The sequence below is a fragment of the Gobio gobio genome (assembly GCF_949357685.1).
Source record: "Gobio gobio genome assembly, chromosome: 25".
NCBI lineage: Eukaryota > Metazoa > Chordata > Actinopteri > Cypriniformes > Gobionidae > Gobio > Gobio gobio.
The window spans coordinates 30,392,511-30,415,613 of record NC_137121.1 but is presented as its reverse complement, the minus strand read 5'-3'; the positions used below and the strand labels follow the sequence as shown (position 1 = coordinate 30,415,613).

General features: G+C 39.2%; 1 protein-coding gene across 1 annotated transcript in view; it reads left to right on the top strand.

The window, feature by feature from the left end:
* Window positions 1–23,103, top strand: part of LOC307121194 (FYVE, RhoGEF and PH domain-containing protein 6-like) — a 41,377-nt gene that overhangs the window by 3,669 nt on the left and 14,605 nt on the right. Inside the window, exons 3-8 of the mRNA XM_079808686.1 lie at window positions 3,188–3,287; window positions 4,092–4,153; window positions 4,504–4,534; window positions 5,924–6,075; window positions 20,912–21,068; window positions 21,250–21,337. Of these exons, the coding sequence (XP_079664812.1) occupies window positions 3,188–3,287; window positions 4,092–4,153; window positions 4,504–4,534; window positions 5,924–6,075; window positions 20,912–21,068; window positions 21,250–21,337 (590 nt within the window). The remainder of the gene's footprint in view (window positions 1–3,187; window positions 3,288–4,091; window positions 4,154–4,503; window positions 4,535–5,923; window positions 6,076–20,911; window positions 21,069–21,249; window positions 21,338–23,103) is intronic.

Below are 23,103 nucleotides of genomic sequence, written 5' to 3'. Positions count from 1 at the left end.
ATAATACATCTCCTAGTCTTGGTTAAAAAAATACAATGGCCCAAAACAGTATTTGGACACTTATGCAATTTCTGAATTTCTGAATGTAATTTTTTTTAGGATAATTAATTTAGATAATACATCAGCGATATCAAAAACAAACAGATTTAGCTGGAAATGAGCCAGGGCTATTTTTACATGCAGTCTAGTTTGATTTAGGGTTGTTTTCTTGTTTATATTGCAATACTTCCTGGCTAAGAGCACCAACAAAATATTGGGTCGATACAAAGTGAAGAAGTTTAGTTTGATTTATGTGACACCACTTTGACACGGAATTTAAAGAATGGTTGAAGTATTCAGTGTTGCTGAATCATTTTACATTTGACCAACATCTAATTCATACAACATTCATCGTAACATTACTATTGACTCTTCTGCTTCTGTAGCTATTATGGTGGGAAGCAGGGGCGCCGCTAGCAATTTTGGGCCCTATGAAAGAATTTGATGTTGGGCCCTCTACCACACCAACCTACACTCAAAAAAATATTTTGGTCTAAATATAAGTTTTATGTATTTGAATTACATTACAATTTTCCATCCAATTGGACTACATAGTTTTAACATAAACAAACAAATAAACTTAATGTGATTCATATTTGTCAGTCAAACGTAAATGAAATAGGTACGTTTTATGTAATGGTACACAGAAAAATGCCCATGATAAATTAACACAGCCTAGTGCACACTACTGAGATAAAGTACCATTGAAGCAGTGTTCAAGTTAATGAGATAATTGAGTGATGATTGAGAATTAATGATGAACACCTGATGATAATGAGCAGAATCACTGACGGAAAGAGAAACACAAGAACTACAACTGACTTCAGCCACAGCCTTAGATGAAATCAACTGAAGATAAAAGAAGACATTAAACCTCTGAAGATATCAGTAGATGAGGATTAAACAACTTCACAAACAGCATTGTCAGCTTCACGCATTACTAACCAGACTGACTTTATTTCTGTAATTTCTGTTTTAATGAAAATAATAGTTTCATAGTATGGAAGTCACCATACTGGAGATGTGTGTCTGCTTTAGTTGGGCTCTTGACCCTTAATTTTTTTAACTGTGTGTTTATAAAGCACATTTGTTATTTCAAGGGAATCCAAGAGAAAATATTATCAGGTGATGTTGGCTATTTGTTTTGGCCTGAATCACTGCTCTAATTTAGAGGCTAATTTGCTGGTTATAGAGGTAATGTGTTATTAATTGTGTTGTATTCATAATATTAGCCATGGGATTATGCAGCACAAAATACAGGATGGTTGTGTTAATTGAATAATATCCAGATAAAAAAAAAAAAAAGTGCACAAAAGGTTTTAATCTACGGCATTACTTAGACACACACAGACATCATGAATCAGCGTTTGAATCTCTACAATGGTGACAATCAAAAAAAATTAAGATAAACAGATCAACTTTGAACATAAAACAAGCAACTAAAATGTCACGACAAAAACAGCAAAAGTAAAAGCAATTAGTAAGTATCAAAGAAAATTTGTCAATTCAGATGCATAATTTATTCATGCCACAATGCATGCTGGGACACATGGGGGGGTTGATTGGTGGTACCCAACATGCACTGCAGCTTGAAGATTTTAATTGATTGTCACCATTGTTGAGATTCATACATTGATTCTTGATGTCTGTGTATATCTAAGCAATGCCATAGATTTAAATCCTGCATATTATTCGAATACCACAACGGTGCTGTAACTCGTGCTGTATAGAATCACATGGCAACTATTATGAATAAAACAAAACTATTAACACAGTACCACAATAACCAGAGTATTAGACTCCGAATGAGATCAGTGATTTAGCCACACGATGTCACTATATAAATAGCCAACATCACCAGATATTCTCTTGGATTTCCTTGCCATAACAAATGTGCTTTATAAACACACAGTTAAAGGAGCTAGAGAAAAAAGTTAGAGAGTTAAGAGCCCAACTAAAGCAGACACTGATCTCCAGCATGGTGACTTCAAACAAAACTATAAACAGAAAATTACAGAAATAAAGTCAGTCTGGTTAATAATGCGTGAAGCTGGTAATGCTGTTTGTGGAGTTGTTTAATCCTCTTCTGCCAAGATCTTCAGATTTAATGTCTTCTTTTATCTTCAGTTGATTTCATCTAAGGCTATGGCTGAAGTCAGTTGTAGTTCTTGTGTTTCTCTTTCCGTCAGTGATTCTGCTCATTATCATCAGGTGTTCATCATTAATTCTCAATCATCACTCAATTATCTCATTAACTTGAACACTGCTTCAATGGTACTTTATCTCAGTAGTGTGCACCAGGCTGTGTTAATTTATCATGGGCATTTTTCTGTGTACCATTACATAAAACTTACCTATTTCATTTACGTTTGACTGACAAATATGAATCACATTAAGTTTATTTGTTTGTTTATGTTAAAACTATTTAGTCCAAATGGATGGAAAATTGTAATGTAATTCAAATACATAAAACTTATATTTAGACCAAAATATTTTTTTGAGTGTAGCTATCCAAAATCTTTGTCTGAAATTTAACAATACTGACCAATTAAGCTCCGCTTGCTCAACCCAGAATGCCCCAATTGGCTGATGAAACATTGATTAAAATTAAGATACAATTTATACAAAACAAAACTTAATGAAGTGGTCACAATCATGTCTGATCAACTCCATTCATCTTATGATGTGTCCTATCTCATGCTGTTCACTTTTCATAATCGACATAGATTGACAGATTGACAACATAGACATAAAAAACAACATTATAATATTTAAACATAAACATCAAAATAAATACCTTAATGGCTGCAACAATTATAGCACAGAGAAATTTCATGTCGGAGTGGGATATGAATGAACGTAGTTTATACCGGTGAGCGTGAGCAGTTCATGAGTGAAGCGTTTTGCTGGATTTTGCCGGAAATGCGCCATCTTTTTTTTGTATTTGTAACTCTTTGGTAGATTATACATTTATAATACATTACTACTAGTACTGTTACTACTAATAAAACCGATCTCTGGGGGCCCCAAAAGTGTTTGGGCCCTTAGAATCGTCCTAACTTTCCCCCCCTTAGCTACGCCCCTGGCGGGAAGAACAGAAATGTTAAAATGCTTTTAAAATCGGGGACGCTTTTTGATTTCTTTTCAGAAATGTGTTGGAAGAAGTGCAACAATTGGAGGATATGCATTCAGAAGAAGACGAACGCAGCTCAGAAGAGGAGGATAACACCATCAATAGAGAAAAACAGGTACTGTATTCACATTTCCAAAAAATTGGGGTTTTCACAATTGGGAACATGATACAAATGATCTTAGACCCCTTTAAAGCGAGACAAACCAAGACCATCCATCTCGGGAGGTGGTCCGAGTATGGTTTGCGCTCAGCTAATGGTACGATTCTCTATAAAACATACATTGTGAAATCACTCCAGGATCACATGATTTTTTCATTTGTAAATTCCAATTTATTTTGGTCATCAGATGCTTCTGTACAAATCGGCTGTTCATCATGGCTGCTTCTGTAGGCAGATCTCTCCAATTGAGTTATTCACAACACACTTGTCTGTCATTCCAGCCACTTCCAAACTCTATGAGAGAGACACAACTGTGAACGCCTTGTTTATATTTTTGTGTTAATTATTTTATTAAACTTTTGCATGAAATGCTTAACATAGTACATGTTCAATAGTAAATGGAGCAAATAATTGATAGTTCTCTCATAATTGATAGTTCTATCATAATCTTACCAGTTGATTTAAAAAAAGCAACAGTATGAACACAAACAGGTCTGAGCCATTGTTACTTAAGTGGACCAAGAAAGGATCTGAGCTTTTAAAGAGGAATCACGTGTGAAAGCACACAAATCGTATAACACTTTATAAGATATAACACTTTATTGTCCCTAAAAGATAAATGCTATGTATGTATAGTAATATTACAGAACAGCATATGCAAAGGTAAATGGTGCAATTTATAAATACTTTCTATACATAGTTAGCTTAATTAACTAGAGCTAAATATTTATTTTTGATGGTATTTAATTTTTTTTCTAGACTGAAGCGAAGAAGACCAATGTTGAACACATTGTATATGAGATCTTGTCTTCTGAGAAAATGTAAGTCTGTTTTATCCAGTCAAACCTTTTTTAAAGGAACATTTAAAAAAAAGAAAAATTCTGTATTATTTACTCACCGCCATGTCATTCATAACATGTTGCCATTTTTTATACTGTGGAACATACATGTAGAATTTAGCCCCTTTCCATCCAAGCCCTTTTGTTCAGTTTTTCCGGTTACCATATGTGTCAAGTTTTGTGATATGTGGATGTTGCTGTCTGGAAAAGAGTTTCATAAAATTCTCCTTTTGTGCTCCACAGAATAAAGAAAGTCATGTTTTGGATCTTTATGTTTGCATAAATTAATTAAGTTTCTCTTTGTTATACTTTTTCTCTTTATTTATTTACAGATTTGTGCAAGTACTAAAGCTCCTCCATATAGTAAGTGTTTACGATAACTTGTTGAACTGATTTAGGTGCAGTTACGTTAGATAGGAAACATTACATAAAAGCCCTGCTTTTTCACCCATTTCATGAAATGTGAGTTAATCATCAGTCACATGGGTTCTTTTCTAAATTAGTTTTTTTGCTTCATCTGCTTCTTATACTTTATTATGGCAAACACACTTACAGTACTTGCAGTCGGGGTTGGGAATCAAGTTCGGTGTGGCAGTAAAGTTCGGTGGTAGTAAAGTTCTTATATAGGGATCTATAGGAGTTCTGAAGCAATGGGGGAGTCGTGCTTAATCAATGGCGTCATGAATTCACACAACATTGTGTGATGTAATACAAAATCTTGAAACAGAAGATGCTACCTTCTCATTCCCTGCATTGTTTGACACTCTTGACAATGACTCTATACATTCTCCCAAGGTGAAAATCGTTCAGTGGAACAGTATCAGTATTTCACCTGACCATAACGCTGTTGGGCACCTTTGGGGGAGTTGATTAACACTACCCATCAAACATCGGGCACTCAAGGATGTCATCCTCCAGGAGTTAAACAGAATAGCTGTTACCACCCAAAAATATCCGTACTAAGTAAATAAACCAAGTTAAGGCACTGTTTCCATAAACAAAGAGTGCACTAAAGTTGCTATGTCACTATGTCGTTATGAACTTGTATGAATGTGATGAATTCTTCTGGTGTAGAACATAAAAGGGGAATATGTGAAGAATATTCTGCCCATATATAGCCTATTAGAAGTAAATGGGAACTGGGTCTGTCAAGCTCCGAAATAAACCAAAGAACCATAAAAGTATCATAAAACTAGTCCATATGATTTGTTGGAGTTTTAGCAAACAACTATTTACATTTTGGGACCCACTTTATACTAGGTGGCCTTAACTACTATGTACAAACATTTAAATTAATCATTTGATACAATGTACTTATTGTGTACATACATGTTTTTACATTGCAGTTACATTTTTAAAAATACCTTCATATAATTACATCTCTGTAATTAATATCTGTAATTACCTTACACCTTAACCCTACCCTTAAACTTACCCATACCACCACTTCTGTCCCTAACTTTACCCGTATCCCACCTCAGCAGCAGCAAAAGTGTTTTGCAATACAATATGAACACAATAAGTACATTGCACTTATTTTTTTATGTAAGTACATAGTAGTTAAGGCCCCCTAATATAAAGTGGGACCAAATTTTGTTTTGATCAAAGATCAAGGCTTCAGAAAACTTTTATGGTGTTAAAAAACCCCAAAGACTTTGGCCATTATCAGTGCTTTTGTTGTTACTGATAGTAAAATTTCATTATAGTGATTTACTTTTTTATAGTTTAATCTCACTCCCCTAAACCTTGCAGGATTTTCGTGAAGCGGTACTGAAGGCCTCCTGTCAGGCGGGAAAAGCCGTAATCGATGAGCGAGTCGTGAACCAGATCTTGTGTTCTTTGCCTCAGCTGTACGAGCTAAATTGTGACCTGTTGAAAGAGCTGGAAGAACGGGTTGCTCACTGGTAATGAAACCGCACCAACATCAACAAATACCAGAAAGGAACCATCCTTATTTATCTTTAAACAATGGGGAGTCAGCATTACAGTAGCTATATGGTGCATTTGTAGGTCTGTCATGATTTAATGGAAAATGTAATTGTAGAAAGTGTAGAAAACCACATAATGTTTGCTATAGCTACACTCAAAAAACAAAAAAACAAAAATGCATGTCTAAACATAAGATTTATGTATTTTAATTGCATATAAATTTTCCATGCATTTGGATTACATAATTTTAACATAAACAAATTAATAAACTTAATGTGATTCATATATGTAAGTCATACATAAATGTAACAGGTAAGATTTGTGTAATTGTATTGATAAACTCAATGTGATTCCTATATACCAGTTATATGTGAATGAAACAGGTAAGATTTATGTAAAAGTGCACAGAAAAACGCCCATGTTAAATGAACACTTCCTAGTGTTCATGTGTGTGCTCACTACTGGGTTAAAGTAACATTGAAGCAGTGTTAAAGTTAATGAGATAACTGAGTGATGATTGAGAATTAATGATGGACATCTGATGATAATGAGCAGAATCACTGAAGGAAAGAGAAACGCAAGAATTACAACTGACTTCAGCCACAGCCTTAGATGAAATCAACTGAAGATAAAAGAAGACATTAAATCTCTGAAGATATCAGTAGATGAGGATTAAACAACTTCACAAACAGCATTACCAGCTTCACACATTACTAACCAGACTGACTTTATTTCTGTCATTTCTGTTTTAATGAAAATAATAGTATTGTTGGAGTCACCATGCTGGAGATCAGTGTCTGCTTTATTTGGGCCCTTGACCCTTAACTTTTTACCTTTAGTTTTTCTCTGGCTCCTTTAAAGGGTTAGTTCACCCAAAAATGAAAATTCTGTCATTAATTACTCACCCTTATGTCGTTCGACACCCGTAAGTCCATCTCACCACAGTGACTCTACAATAATTTTACGATGCGACGACAATAGTTTTTGTGCGCAAAAAAAAAATCCAAATAACACCTTTATCCAACTTGTTATTGCCTTCCGTGTGTGCCTCCACAACGCATGCGCGAGAATATGATGCAGATCCGGCGTTCGGACACATGACCCAGAAGCGATTTGTTGACAAGCAGAGGAAGACGCGCGTGTCTAAGCTGTTGGATTCTACATTGATCGTGCTTTAGGTCTCGGCGTAGTTCTCAAAATGGGACTAAAGTGTGCATTTCATGGATTCCCGAACCCCGGCGCTACGTCATATTCTCGCGCATGCGTCGTGGAGGCACACACGGAAGACAATAACAAGCTGGATAAAGGTGTTATTTTGATTTTTTTTTGTGCACAAAAACTATTGTCATAGCATCGTAAAATTATTGTAGAGTCACTGTGGTGAGATGGACTTTGTAACGACGTTTTAAGTGCCTTTTCTGGGTCTTGGGAGTATTAATGTACTGAATGCCAATGGAGGCCTATCTGAAGCCTTTCTCAGCCATCAGCTTTCAACAAAAATATCTTCATTTGTGTTCCGAATATGAACAGAGGTCTTACGGGTGTCGAACGACATGAGGGTGAGTAAATAATGACAGAATTTTCTTTTTTGGGTGAACTAACCCTTTAACTGTGTGTTTATAAGGCACTTTTGTTATTTCAAGGGAATCCAAGAGAAAATATTATCAGGTGATGTTGGCTATTTCTAGTGGCCTGAATCACTAATTCGCTGGTTATAAAGGTAATGTGTTATTAACTGTGTTGTATTCATAGTAATAGCCATGTGATTCTACAGCACAAGAAACAGGACGTTGTGTTAATTGAGTAGTATCCAGATAAAACTAAAAAAAAAGTGCACAAAAGGTTTTAATCTACGGCATTACTTAGACACACACAGACTTCATGAATCAGCGTATGAATCTCTACAATGGTGACAATCAAAAAAATCAAAAATCAAAATTCAGATAAACAGATCAACTCTGAACATAAAACAAGCAACTAAAATGTCACAACAAAAACAGCAAAAGTAAAAGCAATTAGTAAGTATCAAAGAAAATTTGTCACAATTCAGATGCATAATTTATTCATGCCGCAATGCATGCTGGGACACATGGGGGGTTTGATTGGTGGTACCCAACATGCACTGGAGCATGAAGCTTTTAATTGATTGTCACCATTGTTGAGATTCATACATTGATTCTTGATGTCTGTGTGTATCTAAGCAATGCCATAGATTTAAATCCTGCATATTATTCGATTACCACAACAGTGCTGTAACTCGTGCTGTAGAATCACATGGCAACTATTATGAATAAAACAAAACCATTAACACAGTACCACTATAACCTGAGGATTACACTCTGAATGAGATTAGTGATTTACCCACATGAGTATGTCATTAACAATATATAAATAGCCAACATCACCAGATAAGATATTCTCTTGGATTCCCTTGCCATAACAAATGTGCTTTATAAACACACAGTTAAAGTAGCCAGAAAAAAACTAAAGTTGAAGAGTTAAGGGTCAAGAGCCCAACTAAAGCAGACACTGATCTCCAGCATGGTGACTTCAAACAAAACTATAAACAGAAATGACAGAAATAAAGTTAGTCTGGTTAGTAATGCGTGAAGCTGGTAATGCTGTTTGTGGAGTTGTTTAATCCTCATCTGCTGAGATCTTCAGATTTAATGTCTTCTTTTATCTTCAGTTGATTTTATCTAAGGCTGTGGCTGAAGTCATTTGTAATTCTTGTGTTTCTCTTTCTGTCAGTGATTCTGCTCATTATTATCAGGTGTTCATCATTAATGCTCAATCATCACTCAATTATCTCATTAACTTTAACACTGCTTCAATTGTACTTTAACCTCGTAGTGATCACACACATGAACACTACGAAGTGTTAATTTAACATGGGCGTTTTTCTGTGCACTTTTACATAAATCTTAGCTGTTTCATTCACGTAAAACTGGCATATATGAATCCCATTCAGTTTATCAATACAGTTATATAAATCTTACCTGTTACATTTATGTATGACTTACAAATAAGAATCACATTAAATGTATTAATTTGTTTATGTTAAAATTATGTAATCTAAATGCATGGGAAATTTATATGTAATTAAAATACATAAATCTTATGTTTAGACAAGATTTTTTTTTTTGAGTGATAGGCTAGTGAAAAAAATCAGATAAATGGGTCAATGACATATATCAATGGGATTTTAAAGGGGAAATTTTTTTAAAACAAATGTGTCAAGTTCTTAGAAATCGGGAGGATGTGCACCCCATTTGGCCATCTATCAAGTCTCTATCAAATCTCAAACCGATGGGATCAGATTGTTTATACCTGTTGTAGAATAGGCCATTCCAGGATGACACACAAGTTTTTAATATTAGGAGAAGATCCACCAACATGTTCTTTCTGTCATAACTCTTTATCATTGAAGCATGTTTTTGATTGTGCTGGTTTTAACCCTGTGAGAAACATTTTTTATTCAGTTAACACTTTTGAAGACATTTTTAACTAAGATAAAAATATAAAAATATATAAAAATAGCAAATATAAATGGTAAAAACCTGATATAGTTTTACCATACATTTTTCTCACTGTGAAAATAGCCACAGAAGCTGGCATGGCATTACAAACAAACAAACAAACAAACAAACAAACACTGCGCATGCATTCATTTATAGTACATTAAAAATTAAATTCATAAATACAAATGGTGATAGAACATGTGTTTTCAAGTCTTTGTATTTATGAATTTGGTAACACTTTACAATAAGGTTCATTAGCTAACATTAGTTAACTACATTAGTTAACATTAACTAATAATGAACTGCACTTATAAAGCATTTATTTATCTTTGTTAATGTTAATGTTAATTTCAACATTTACTAATGCATTATTAAAATCTTGTTCACATTAGTTAATGCACTGTGAACTAACATGAACAAACCATGAACAGCTGTATTTTTTATTAACTAACGTTAACAAAGATGAACTAATGCTGAACAGAGGTGTTGTTGGTTAGTTCATGTTAACTAATGCATTAACTAATGTTAACTAATACAACCTTATTTTAAAGTGTTTCCATGAATTTCATTTTTAATGCACTTTAAATTAATTACAATTAATTATAATTAGGGACAAAAATGAGCATAACATCATTGATCTATATACTAGTTGGGTCTAATTTCTTAAAGTGGGGGTCTAATGCTATTTCATGCATTCTGACTTATTTACACTATATTACACTTGTTATTTACACTGTTTGGATTCTCATGCTAAACATGGCCAAAGTTTCAAAAAACAAATTGGATGTATGATGGAGTATTTCTGTGCCAAACTCCTTCAGGATTCAAATAAGTTAAAAAAATTTTTTTTGAGTATGGCCCTGAATGATGTCATAAAGGGAGGAATTCCATGTATGTGCACTTCTCCTGGAAGAGCACAGGCGCACATTAACTAGGAGTGTGTTTCCCATACAACAACCTAACTCTTTGCTTAACTGCCATAGTATTATGCATTGTTTAAGAAATCAATTAGCTATTCACGACTGTTTCCCAAACCTGTATTGTCGCAAATATGACATTTGTATGTAAACAAAATAAAAGATATACACTGCGTGCAGAATTATTAGACAGGTTAATTTTCTGATCATATTTTTTTTCCAGGTACATTTTACAAATTACAAACCACATTCATCCTAATAACTACTATTAATTTAGTATTTAATAATTTATAAGTGATATATAATTGTTCATGAAGGCTGGAAATGAAAAACAACTTATATTCAGGTGTGCAGAATTATTAGGCACGTTTTCTTTTAGAGATAAAATGAGTCAAAAAAGAGATTAAAAAATAATTGAATGATTTAAAATTATTTAAAATTATGAAATGCCCATTAGAAGGACACAATACTAATGCAATACTAGAAATTGCAGTTAAGGCATGACCATTGGACAGTGAAATGCTCATTGGGTCAGCAGGGTCAGACAAAAACAGGTGGCGAAGGAAAGACACACGTTAACTGCAAAATAATTAAGAATTAAGGTGAAGAATTAAGTGTGAAACCATCAGGAACCCTTTAGTCTCCAGCGCCACCATTTTCCAGAACTGCAACCTACATGTAGTCTCCAGAAGTGAAGGTGTCAGGATCTCAGAGACTTAAGTTAGGCAAAGAATCCTAAAAAATGACCCCCACTAGATAAGAATCACAAGCTAAAGTGTTGTAACATACATAAAGATATAGGCTTTATAGACAGATAGGTTGAGAGTGACTCTTGAGGCAGCATCACATCATCTTGTACTATTGTATGAAGAATTCATCTTTCAGAATCTGACAGTAAGTTTTGGGAGTTTTTAGTCCATCTCCTATACTGAAGTCCATTTTGTAGAGATCCCAAAACTTACTGCCAGTGAATTCTATGCCAGATGAATTCTTCAAACAGTGGTATAAGAGGATGTGGTGCTGGTCCTTCAAGAGTCACTCTCAACCTATCTGTCCATAAAGCCTATAAAATAACAGTCTTCAGTAACCACTACACTTCAGCTTGTGATTCTTTTTAAGTGAGGGTCATCTAACTTCTGGAGACTCCATAGGTTCCAGTTCTGGAAAGTGGTGGCGCTGGAGACTAAAGGGTTTCTGATGGTTTCACACTTAATTCTTCACCTTAATTCTTAATTCTTCTGCAGTTAACATGTGTCTTTTCTTCGCCACCTGTTTTTGTCTGACCCAGCTGACCCAATGAGCATTTCACTGTCCAATGGTCATGTCTAAACTGCAATTTCTAGTATTGCATTAGTATTGTATGCTCCTCATGGGCATTCATAATTTTTGACTTTTCAGTCTGAGTTAAATCTCTTTTTTGGCTCATTATATCTGTAAAAGAAAACGTGCCTAATAATTCTGCACACCTGAATATAAGATGTTTTTCATTTCCAGCCTTCATGAATAATTATGTATCACTTATAAATGATTAAATACCAAATTAATAGTAGTTAATAGGATGAATGTGGTTTGGAATTGGTTAAATGTGCCTGGAAAAAAACGTGCCTAATAATTCTGCACGCAGTGTAGATTGTACTGAATGTCAGCTTGCTTATTTTACTTAAGATAAGGATTTATTAAGTGTCAGAATAAGTCTCGGAGCCAGATGCAAGTTCACAAGGTTTATTAGAGGAGTAAAAAGAGAATCAGATGAAGCACCAAAGTCACAGTCCACGGCACAGAGACCACACGCGGCGTCCCACGAAGTAATCCACTCTGGTCGGTGACCGGGAAGAAATCCTCACACGGCAGGAGACTCACGAACCTCAGAACACTGGACAGAAGGCAAAACAACGTCCGACAGAAAAGAGCAGCTCTTTGGAACCTGGATGATACTGGATCTTGCCTGAAAACAAAGCGCACCAGTAATACCAGAAAACAGAGCACAGTTCACTCAAGGTCAAGTTCACGATCCACAGGCGAGTAAACTCCGGGCTAAGACGAGCCTCCAGATGCCTGCGACCGAACCTGACGAAACAGCAGGAACTAACGACTGGACTAGGACAGCGAGACTGAGACCAACCAAGACAATGAGCACGCGACGAGAGACAGGACAGAGTGCTATAAAAAGAGAACAGCTGATGAGACATGACAGGTGAACAATTACTGAAACGAGCGGGAGGAGCCAGTGAACCCGTGAGGAACCACCACCAACAGGTAAGACAACATATACACACACACACATGATCACCCAGGAGTCCTGACAGTATCCCCCCCCCCATGACCGGCACCGGACGGGCACGGAGGGGACTCACCCTGTCGCCGACGGAGATCCTCGATCAAACCAGGATCCAGTATATCCCGGGCCGGAACCCAGGACCTCTCCTCCGGACCGTAACCCTCCCAGTCCACTAAATACTGAAAACCTCTGCCCCTGCGACGAGAATCTAGTAATCTCCTAACAGTATAGGCAGGAGCACCATCCACTAGACGAGGGGCGGGGGGTCTAGGGGCAGAGACAGGGGGATTGTTCCGGGCAAAAATCACAGGTTTAACCCTGGATACATGAAAAACTGGGTGAACCCGACCAAGAAAAGGAGGTAACTTAAGCTTGACCGCTACCGGATTAATGACCTTAGATATACTGTATGGCCCAATGAAACGAGGGGCCAGCTTACGAGAAGGCTCACGGAGAGGCAGATCCTTGGTGGAAAGCCATACCTTTTGTCCACACACATAACGGGGTGGAGGTCGCCGGTGACGGTCAGCCGCAGCTTTGGTTCGTCTGGAGTTTTGTAACAAGAGTGATTTAGCTTTCTTCCAAGTGCGTCTGCACCTGCGCACGAAAGCTAAAGCAGACGGAACCGCTGCGTCGGGCTCCTGTGATGGGAAAAGGGGAGGTTGATATCCGACAGATAATTCGAACGGAGACAAATTAGTGGATGCGACGGGAAGAGAATTATGAGAATACTCAACCCAAGGAAGCTGTTGGCACCAAGAATTCGGATATTTAGACGACAGACAGCGAAGCGTTCGACCGAGATCCTGATTAGCCCGTTCGCATTGCCCATTGGTCTGCGGATGATAACCAGAAGACAGGCTGGCTGTAGCGCCGATCTGTCTACAAAACTCCTGCCAAAAACGAGAGATGAACTGAGGACCCCTATCTGAAACTACATCAGTCGGAATACCGTGTAACCGAAAGACGTGCTCAATCAAAACCTGAGCCATCTCCTTGGCAGAAGGAAGTTTAGGCAGGGGAATAAAATGAACCGCTTTAGAAAAACGATCCACCACAGTCAATACGACAGTGTTACCATTAGGGATGCACCGAATCCAGATTTTTGGGGTTCGGCCGAATACCGAATCCACTGGTCAAGATTCGGCCGAATCCGAAACCGAATACCGAATCCTACTCCCATCCGCAGTCCATTATCAAAGTAAACACATTAATGAAGTTAACAACGTCCACAGCAGTGTAGGGATGCCATTAACTGTTTTGGTCAAGTTTACTAAAGTAAACATTGTCGTGTATGTTCTTCTCGACGCTATTTCATGATGGTTTATAGAAAAATTACCCCGAGTCGTCCTCTGTTGTTTCAAAGAACAACCCAACGGAGAGCGCAGGAGGCGCGCGCTAGGGTTGTGCCGACATCAAGATGGAGCGCCACCATCGTGATGATGCCACGCCCCCGTTGCGAGTCTGACAGCGTATTAGTTAAACTAAAAACTTAGCAGGGATTGCTCTGTAAATTAAATTGAGAATGTAACTAATGCATATATGCTATTTTAAATACTGTAGTCTATGCCAGATATATAGCCTACATTTTGAAATCATTTGAGGCTGAAACATCCATAAGCATGCGTGTTTATTTTAGCACTTCCGTCAGTGAAACAACACACTACAGCCTATAAAACATCTAAACGATTATCAGTAAATAATGGTAACCTCAAGAATATATGAAAATTAAATATTAGTTAGAAAAATATTTGATTCATACTATTTCCCCGCAAAGATGTGTCATATACCGCTCTGCGCTTTGAGAGGAATGGGACACTGAATAGACACCTTCTTGAATATCTTTGTCATCATATGTTCTACTGATGTTGCAAAGCAACACTTGTTGTAAAAGGTCTGAAGAGTGGATTTTATTTTCCACAGGGTCAAGACATTTAGACAATGTTTGATTATTCACTGCCAGAGAAAACGAAACTAAAATCACCGGCGTGTGTGTGTGAAATGCGCTATTCAAATAAACCAAACTTGACGCGCCTTACCAAGTTTAATAACAAGAACAAACTGTGTTAAATAAAATTTGAAGTAAAAGGCTATTCGTCTTACAGTGTTTTTTATACTTTCCCACAGTAAAGGATGTGAAGTTATAATAGACTTAATTATAAGCAAACGAAAGGAAGAAACGTTTATAATCCCCTGCGAACATGGGTGCGACGCAAGTGAAGATTTGGGAAAAGAAACGAGATGTCCATGTCCATTGGGATAAAATGGACTAGGCCTATTGTTCAAATTCACGGAAAATCGATTGACCAGATACAGATCGCAAAACAGAATTAAAAAGAGCTCTCTGACCATTATTTCCTTTCTATGCTAAACAAAGCTTTGTGTTTCACTCCTGTGGTATTATTCACGTGAAACAGCATTCACATACAAAACACTGGGTTAGTAAAATAACGAAGTTATTTTTTTAAAGTAGAAAATAGTATTTATGTTAAGAGATATATTAATAAAAAGAGCTCAACTCTTAAGTGGAAGGAACCTATTTTTCCCCCTCCCGTGCAACCTAGCGGATGAATCATTATTTGGGTTAGTAAAAATAACGAAATGATGGTTTTAAGAGAATAGTATATGTAAAGATATATAGTAGCCTATATTATCTACCTATTTACCTAATTCCGGTTCTTCAAGCTTACGGATTCAGTGTATTTTCGTTTTGTCATCTTAATTTGGTAATTATTTAAGTGAAAAATATTTAGTGTAGGCCTATTTTATTAATTTTATTTATATTTTATCTGATCTATAGATCTATAGGCTGTTTGCAAGGTAAAATAAAATACATTTTGGCTGCTGTCTGTAGATTCCTTCATGCACAACTCGTATTCTCTCGGATGTTTCATATGCAAATGTTATAACAGCGGCTGTTGTTTAGGGTCCTTGTCATCACGAGACAAATCGGGATTGCAAATTGAACGCGTAGCTCAACTTGAATCGCCTTCTTTTGACTTAAAGTATACTGCCACGTTTTCTGTTCATGAGTTCCATTTTCACTTTCAACAGCGGCGTCATTACGTTCGACCAGCGGGGCGCGCATAGTGCAAGCCTAGTGTTCGGGTTCGGTGGAAAAAAATTCTGAGGTTCGGCAGAAACCGAACCCAGTCAAAAAGCCCAATATTCGGCCGAATCCGAACCCGAACCCTGGATTCGGTGCATCCCTAGTTACCATTCGACGCCGGTAAGCCGGTGACAAAATCAAGGGCTATATGAGACCAGGGGCGGGAGGGGACGGGCAAAGATTTAAGCAGACCAGCGGGAGGTTGATTAGATGCTTTATTACAAGCACAGACTGAACAGGCTAATACGAACTGTCTGACGTCCGAAGTCATAGAAGACCACCAAAAACGTTGACGGATGGCAGCCAACGTTCTCCTAATTCCTGGATGGCCGACAAACTTGGATTCGTGACCCCACCGGATGACATCGGAACGTAGACGCTCAGGAACCCATAGACGACCCACCGGACACCCCTCCGGGACTTCCCCCTCTCGGCCGGCCTCTCTCACCCGCTGCTCGATTCCCCACACGAGGGCACCGACCACCCTCCCCTCCGGGAGAATGGTCTCGGTCCGCTCCGAGCCGGAACCCTCGAACAGACGGGAGAGAGCGTCAGGTTTAGTGTTTTTAGACCCCGGCCGGTACGAGAGGGTGAAGTTAAAACGCTCGAAGAAAAGTGCCTAGCGAGCCTGTCTAGATGTTAATCTTCTGGCTGAACGGATATATTCCAAATTCTTATGATCCGTCCAGACCAGAAAGGGTTCCGAGGTTCCCTCCAACCAGTGACGCCACTCACCCAGAGCGAGTCTAACCGCCAGCAGCTCCCGATTACCTATGTCGTAATTTCGCTCCGCTGGGTTTAACCGATGAGAGAAAAAAGTGCATGGATGCACTTTCCCGTCAACAGAGGATCGCTGAGATAAAACGGCGCCTACCCCGACATCAGATGCATCCACCTCCACTATGAATTGTTTCGCCGCATCGGGAATAGAAAGAACAGGTGCAGAGATGAAACGGGACTTTAATTCATCAAAGGCCTCCTGAGCTTCAGTATTCCAACGGAAACACACTTTAGAGGAAGTAAGAGCGGTAAGAGGTTTAGCGATCTGACCAAAGTTTCTGATGAAACGCCGATAAAAGTTGGCGAAACCCAGAAATAGCTGAAGCTCTTTACGAGTGTCGGGCACTGGCCATTCGGCGACCGCTTTAACTTTAGCGGGATCGGGACGAATCTCTCCCTCGGCTATTACGAAACCCAGAAACGAAACCGACTCCTGGTGGAACTCACACTTCTCCGCCTTAACAAAGAGCTGATTCTCTAACAGCCGTTGTAAAACCTGGCGAACATGCTGGGTGTGTATCTGCATAGAGGGAGAAAAGATGAGAATGTCATCGAGATACACAAAGACAAACTTGTTAATCATGTCACCCAGCACTTCATTGACCATGGTTTGGAAGACAGCCGGTGCGTTACAAAGACCGAACGGAAGAACGCAGTATTCCCAGTGCCCTGATGGTGTATTAAAGGCTGTCTTCCACTCATCGCCCTCTTTAATACGTACCAAGTGATAAGCTTTGCGCAGATCTAACTTGGTAAACACGTGCGCTCCCTGTAATAACTCGAACGCTGATGACATTAAAGGCATTAAAGGCTTATTTTTAACAGTAATGTCATTCAGCCCTCTATAATCAATGCACGGACGAAGAGACCCGTCTTTTTTCTTGACAAAGAAAAATCCAGCGCCAGCTGGAGACGAGGAGCGGCGAATGAGACCGGCATTAAGAGACTCATTAATGTACTTATCCATAGCCTCTCTCTCTGGTTTAGAAAGGGAAAATATGCGACCCTTAGGCGGAGAAGTGTCTGAGAGAAGTTTGATTTCACAATCATACGACCGGTGAGGAGGTAGGGAAGTGGCCCGAGCTCTACTGAACACCCGACACAGATCAGAGTACTCCGCCGGAACTCCCGAGAGATCAACATCCGGAACCTGAAAAGTAGAACACACAACAGGAGAAGGAGCAGGACCGAGACATGAAACATGACACGCAGACTTCCAAGATAACACAACACTGTTCTGCCAATCAACGTGAGGATTATGTTTAGTCAACCAATCATGCCCTAAAATGACGGGTGATTGAGAATGTTCTAATAAAAAGAATTCGATCTCCTCACGATGATTGCCAGAAACAAACAGACTCACAGGGGGAGTGCGATGGGTGATAACAGCCATATGCTGTCCCTTTAAAGTCCATGCGGAGAGGGAAGAAGACAGAGGAATAAAAGGAATGTTCCACGATTCGAAGAAACTCCCGAAGTCATCGGCGGGCAGACTCTTTTATCGGGCACACAGCGGCGATATGCCCCGCCTTACCGCAATACAAACACAACCCACAGGACAGACGACGATGTCTTTCAGTGGCGGTCAGACGGAGCTTGCCCAGTTGCATGGGTTCCTCCATTTGGAGAGAAGATGCGGTGAATTCCTCCGGTTCAGAGACGACGAGATGACGAAACGACCGGCGGATGTCATGTTGACGGTGGCGAGTCTCGATCCTCAACGCCAGGTCGATCGCCGTCTCTAGAGATGTCGGCGGATCCCGTGCAGCAATCTCATCCTGGATTTCAGGCTTGAGACCCTCGAGGAACTGAGCCCGTAATGCAGCGTCATTCCAGCCGCAGGTGATGGCTAGCGTCTTGAACGCGATGGCATAATCCGTAACGGAAGAGGTCCGTTGCAAAAGTCTCACTAACTCGGCTGCTGCCATGTCCCCACGAAGTGATTGATCAAATAAGCTCAACATCTCCGTTTCAAGAGCCTCAAACGAAGCCGTGCACGGAGCCCTGGCTCCCCATACAGCCATTCCCCACTGTCTTGCCCTTCCGGTGAGAAGTATCAGTACATACGCCACCTTGGATGATGAAGCGGCGAACCGCCGTGGCTGAAGGGCAAAGACAAGGGAACACTGCTGCAAGAAGGCCCGGCAAGACTTGGGATCGCCGTCGAAGGACGGAGGTGTCGCCGCGTGTGGCTCGCGGTCTGCAGGTGCGCTTTCAACCGGTGCAGAAGGAAAACGCTCACCGACCTGGGAAACCATCTGGTCTACCCGGGTACTGAGCTCCGTAAATTGTTCAGACAGGACACGAAAATCTCTGGAAGCTTCATTCAACAGAGATGAATGCTGTTCAATGACCACTCCCTGCTGATGAAGTGCGGCGTACACCGGATCCGAACTCTCCGAACTCGCTGACTCCATTGGTGGCGTGCTCATTCTGTCAGAATAAGTCTCGGAGCCAGATGCAAGTTCACAAGGTTTATTAGAGGAGTAAAAAGAGAATCAGATGAAGCACCAAAGTCACAGTCCACGGCACAGAGACCACACGCGCCGTCCCACGTAGTAATCCACTCTGGTTGGTGACCGGGAAGAAATCCTCACACGGCAGGAGACTCACGAACCTCAGAACACTGGACAGAAGGCAAAACAACGTCCGACAGAAAAGAGCAGCTCTTTGGAACCTGGATGATACTGGATCTCGCCTGAAAACAAAGCGCACCAGTAATACCAGAAAACAGAGCACAGTTCACTCAAGGTCAAGTTCACGATCCACAGGCGAGTAAACTCCGGGCTAAGACGAGCCTCCAGATGCCTGCGACCGAACCTGACGAAACAGCAGGAACTAACGACTGGACTAGGACAGCGAGACTGAGACCAACCAAGACAATGAGCACGCGACGAGAGACAGGACAGAGTGCTATAAAAAGAGAACAGCTGATGAGACACGACAGGTGAACAATTACTGAAACGAGCGGGAGGAGCCAGTGAACCTGTGAGGAACCACCACCAACAGGTAAGACAACATACACACACACACATGATCACCCAGGAGTCCTGACATTAAGTCCACGTCATGCAAACAAGAAACTATGCGCCAGATTTACTAACAGTTTGCGTCAGCGCAAACCCTCTTTTGCCATTAAAAAAACTACTGTCAGGATTTACTCTTTAGTAAAAAGAGTAAAATAAGCAAGCTGACATTCAGTACAATATATATATATTTTATTTTGTATACATACAAATGTCATTTACATCTTTTAGTTTGTTACGCAATGAAAAATTAGCGGTGAAAAGGCGTGGACAGAGTTATTTTTGCATCTGACCTTATTTCTTATGCATTTGTAGGAGTTTCCCTTTCAGGTGCAAAATTTATGGGAGGAGAGTATTTAAATGAATCATGCAAGGTGATTTACTAAGGTTTGCACTAGTCAATTTACTGTTTTTGTGCCATTATTTACAGCCCAAAAAAACTGGTTTGCCTCGATTTGCGTTGGTCATTATGGAAATGATCCGGCTGCGTCTGTGTGCTTTATTTTCTGGAATTGCACTCTCACGCTAATTTGCCCTGTTTATTAAATCTGCCCATAATCTTCTAACCATAGGTCGAGAGCTGTGGTTCCAACCACTCAACTTTGCGATGTTGTTTGCGAATGTTCGTTGGAACTATGGTTTCAGGAAACACTGACTTGTTAAACTATACTGAGTACGATGGAACTTGCGACCATAGTTGGCTAACGATGCTTTTGGAAAACGCACCCCAAGAGCACAGTCATCAATGTGTGTCGTTCGGGTACACCTCCAGGTGCTGTTTTCGGAAAGAAGTGGTACAGATGTATCTGTCTTTTATAAATATGATAAAGGGTTTAATTAAAAATTATATTTAAAAATGAATATTCTGTTATCATTTACTCACTCACATATCATTCCAAACCTTTATGACTTCTGCAGAGCACAAAACTTTTCTACACAATCTCAAGCCACTATAAATCTTGACATCTGCACTAGCGCTCCTTGAGAATTAGCAGTGTCCTTTTGAGTCTTTTCAATGAATCAGTTGATCACAAAACTAAAAGAACAATCTTCAAAATATATTTTTAGTTCTGTGGATGATCCATTGTTACATGGGTTTGGACAACATGTGTAAACTATGATGCTAGATAGTATTTTTTTGTGAACTGGTCTATTTATAGAAGTTTCCTTGTTCAAACAGGAACAAGCATTGTTGTGTAGCAGATATATTTGTGAAGAAAGGACCTTATCTTAAAATGTACTCCACTTACATTCGTGAGTTCGACAAGAATGTGGAACTTCTAGAAGAGCATTGCCGGAAAAACCCAGCCTTTGCCAAAGTCGTCAGAGAGTTTGAGGTAACAGAACCACTCCGACCTGTTTTTTTGGTTTAATTCATACCTAGTTGACAGTCTTTGTAGGGATGTGAATAGTCTCTTGGGTGGTTGTGTTTTTCTTTTTCTTTTTCTTTTTTACATTCTTAAAAACTATTGACAAAAATTCCCCTCAGGCCATCACCTGTCTTTCTTTCCAATACAGAGCAATCCGTGCTGCGCTAACCTCGCAGTGAAGCATTACATGCTTAAACCTATCCAGAGGATCCCACAATATCAACTCCTCCTAACTGGTGAGAATTTTTACACTTTAAGAATTTTTATGAAGGAAATGGGAGTGCTTTAATGGGAGTGCCCATACAAAAATCAATGCCACAATGCTAGGGTGTTGCTATGCAGTTGCTTAGGTGTTCTGACTGTGGCAGTGCAGTTGCTAGGTTATTGTGGGTGGTTTCCAGGGTGATACTATGAGGTTGAGTAATTTTTTCAGCACATTGTGGTGCTGTTTGCTAGTGTGTTGGCTTGTTGCCATGTTGTCACTATGGTGTTTTTAGTGTGTTTTTTTGTGTTTGACTGAACTGACACTTTTGGATGAAAACTGAATTGAGTTGGACAATGACATCACTGTTTTCTGCAAAGCTGATTTGAGCTCATTTTATAACTGATGAATGTTACACAGTTATTGCACTGAATACTGAGCTGACAGCTGAATAATGACACTATTGTCGTTTTAGAGCTGCTTTACATCAGAATTGAATTCTGTTTGCATCATCATCATTCCTGTTTATCACTGTAAAGCTGCGTTGAAACCATCAGTATTGTATAAAGGTGACTTGATTTGGTTGCAATCATTTTTTTGGCCAGGTTGTGTTGTTCAATGTGGTGTTTCAATTAGTTTTTAACACAGTGTAGTGCAGTTGCTAGGGTATTGTGGGTCGTTGCCAGGTTGTTGCTATCCATTTCTGAGGTATTCTGAGTATTTTTAGCACAATGTGTGGTGGTTGCTAGGGTGTTAATAAGGTGCTCTAAATGTTTTTAGAATTTTGAGGTGTGGTTTCCAGGTTGTTTTTATGTGGTGTTCCAACAGGTTTTTAGGTCATTGAAGTTGCTAGTGTGCTGTATTTGGTTGACAGGGTGTTGCTATGCAGTTGCTATGATTTTAGCACATTGTGGTGTGGTTGCTAGAGTGTTGGGTGGTTGTTAAGCTGTATCTATGGTGATATGAGTGTTTAAGCACATTGCAGTGCAGTTACTAGGGTTTTTGGTGGTTGCCAGGGTGTTTTTATGTGGTGGTCCAAGGGGTTTTAGCACATTGCTATGCAGACACACAGATGTTTTTTTAGCACATTTAAGTGCAGTTGCCTGCCTGGGTGTTGCTTATCAAAAATCTAAAAAGCAACCAGTGTAGCCTGTAGATTCCCACAACTAATAACTTTTATTAATTGGCTATTTTAATGAATACTTGTTTGAATGAGTCTAAAACACTGCCCTGAATCATTTACATTATTAGCAGAGAGAGAATTTCTTTCATATGCAAGTACAATGGACATGGACCAAAATTAATTCTGTCAAATTGGATTAAAATTAAAACCGGAATGTAAATCAGAATCAAATCTGTTTTAGTGATTTGTGTGGCTGGGTATAAATGATTCTCTTGAAGAGACAGACACGAATGCTAGAATAAACAGAACGAAATCAGTCGCTGGTGTGGACGCTAATATAGTTAGGGGCCAAGCACCGAAGGTGCGAAGGCTCCTATTGAAATCGTTAGTGTTCATATTATTTTTATTCTTCCTCCGCTTCTTCTTCTTCCGCTCTTGAGTCTATGGCAGCCCATAGAACCGTATGGTAAAAAGTTGTGAAATTTGGCACACAGATAGAGGACAGTCTGAAAATTCACCATAGCAAATTTGGAGTCTCTAAATCAATCCCTCTAGCGCCAGCATCAGTCCAAACTTGACTCATGTTTATGCTAATAACTTTTGAACCATAAGGGCTAGAAACAAAATTCAAAATTGCATTCTATGATGTAATTTTCCGTCATGAAAATTTTCCCGGC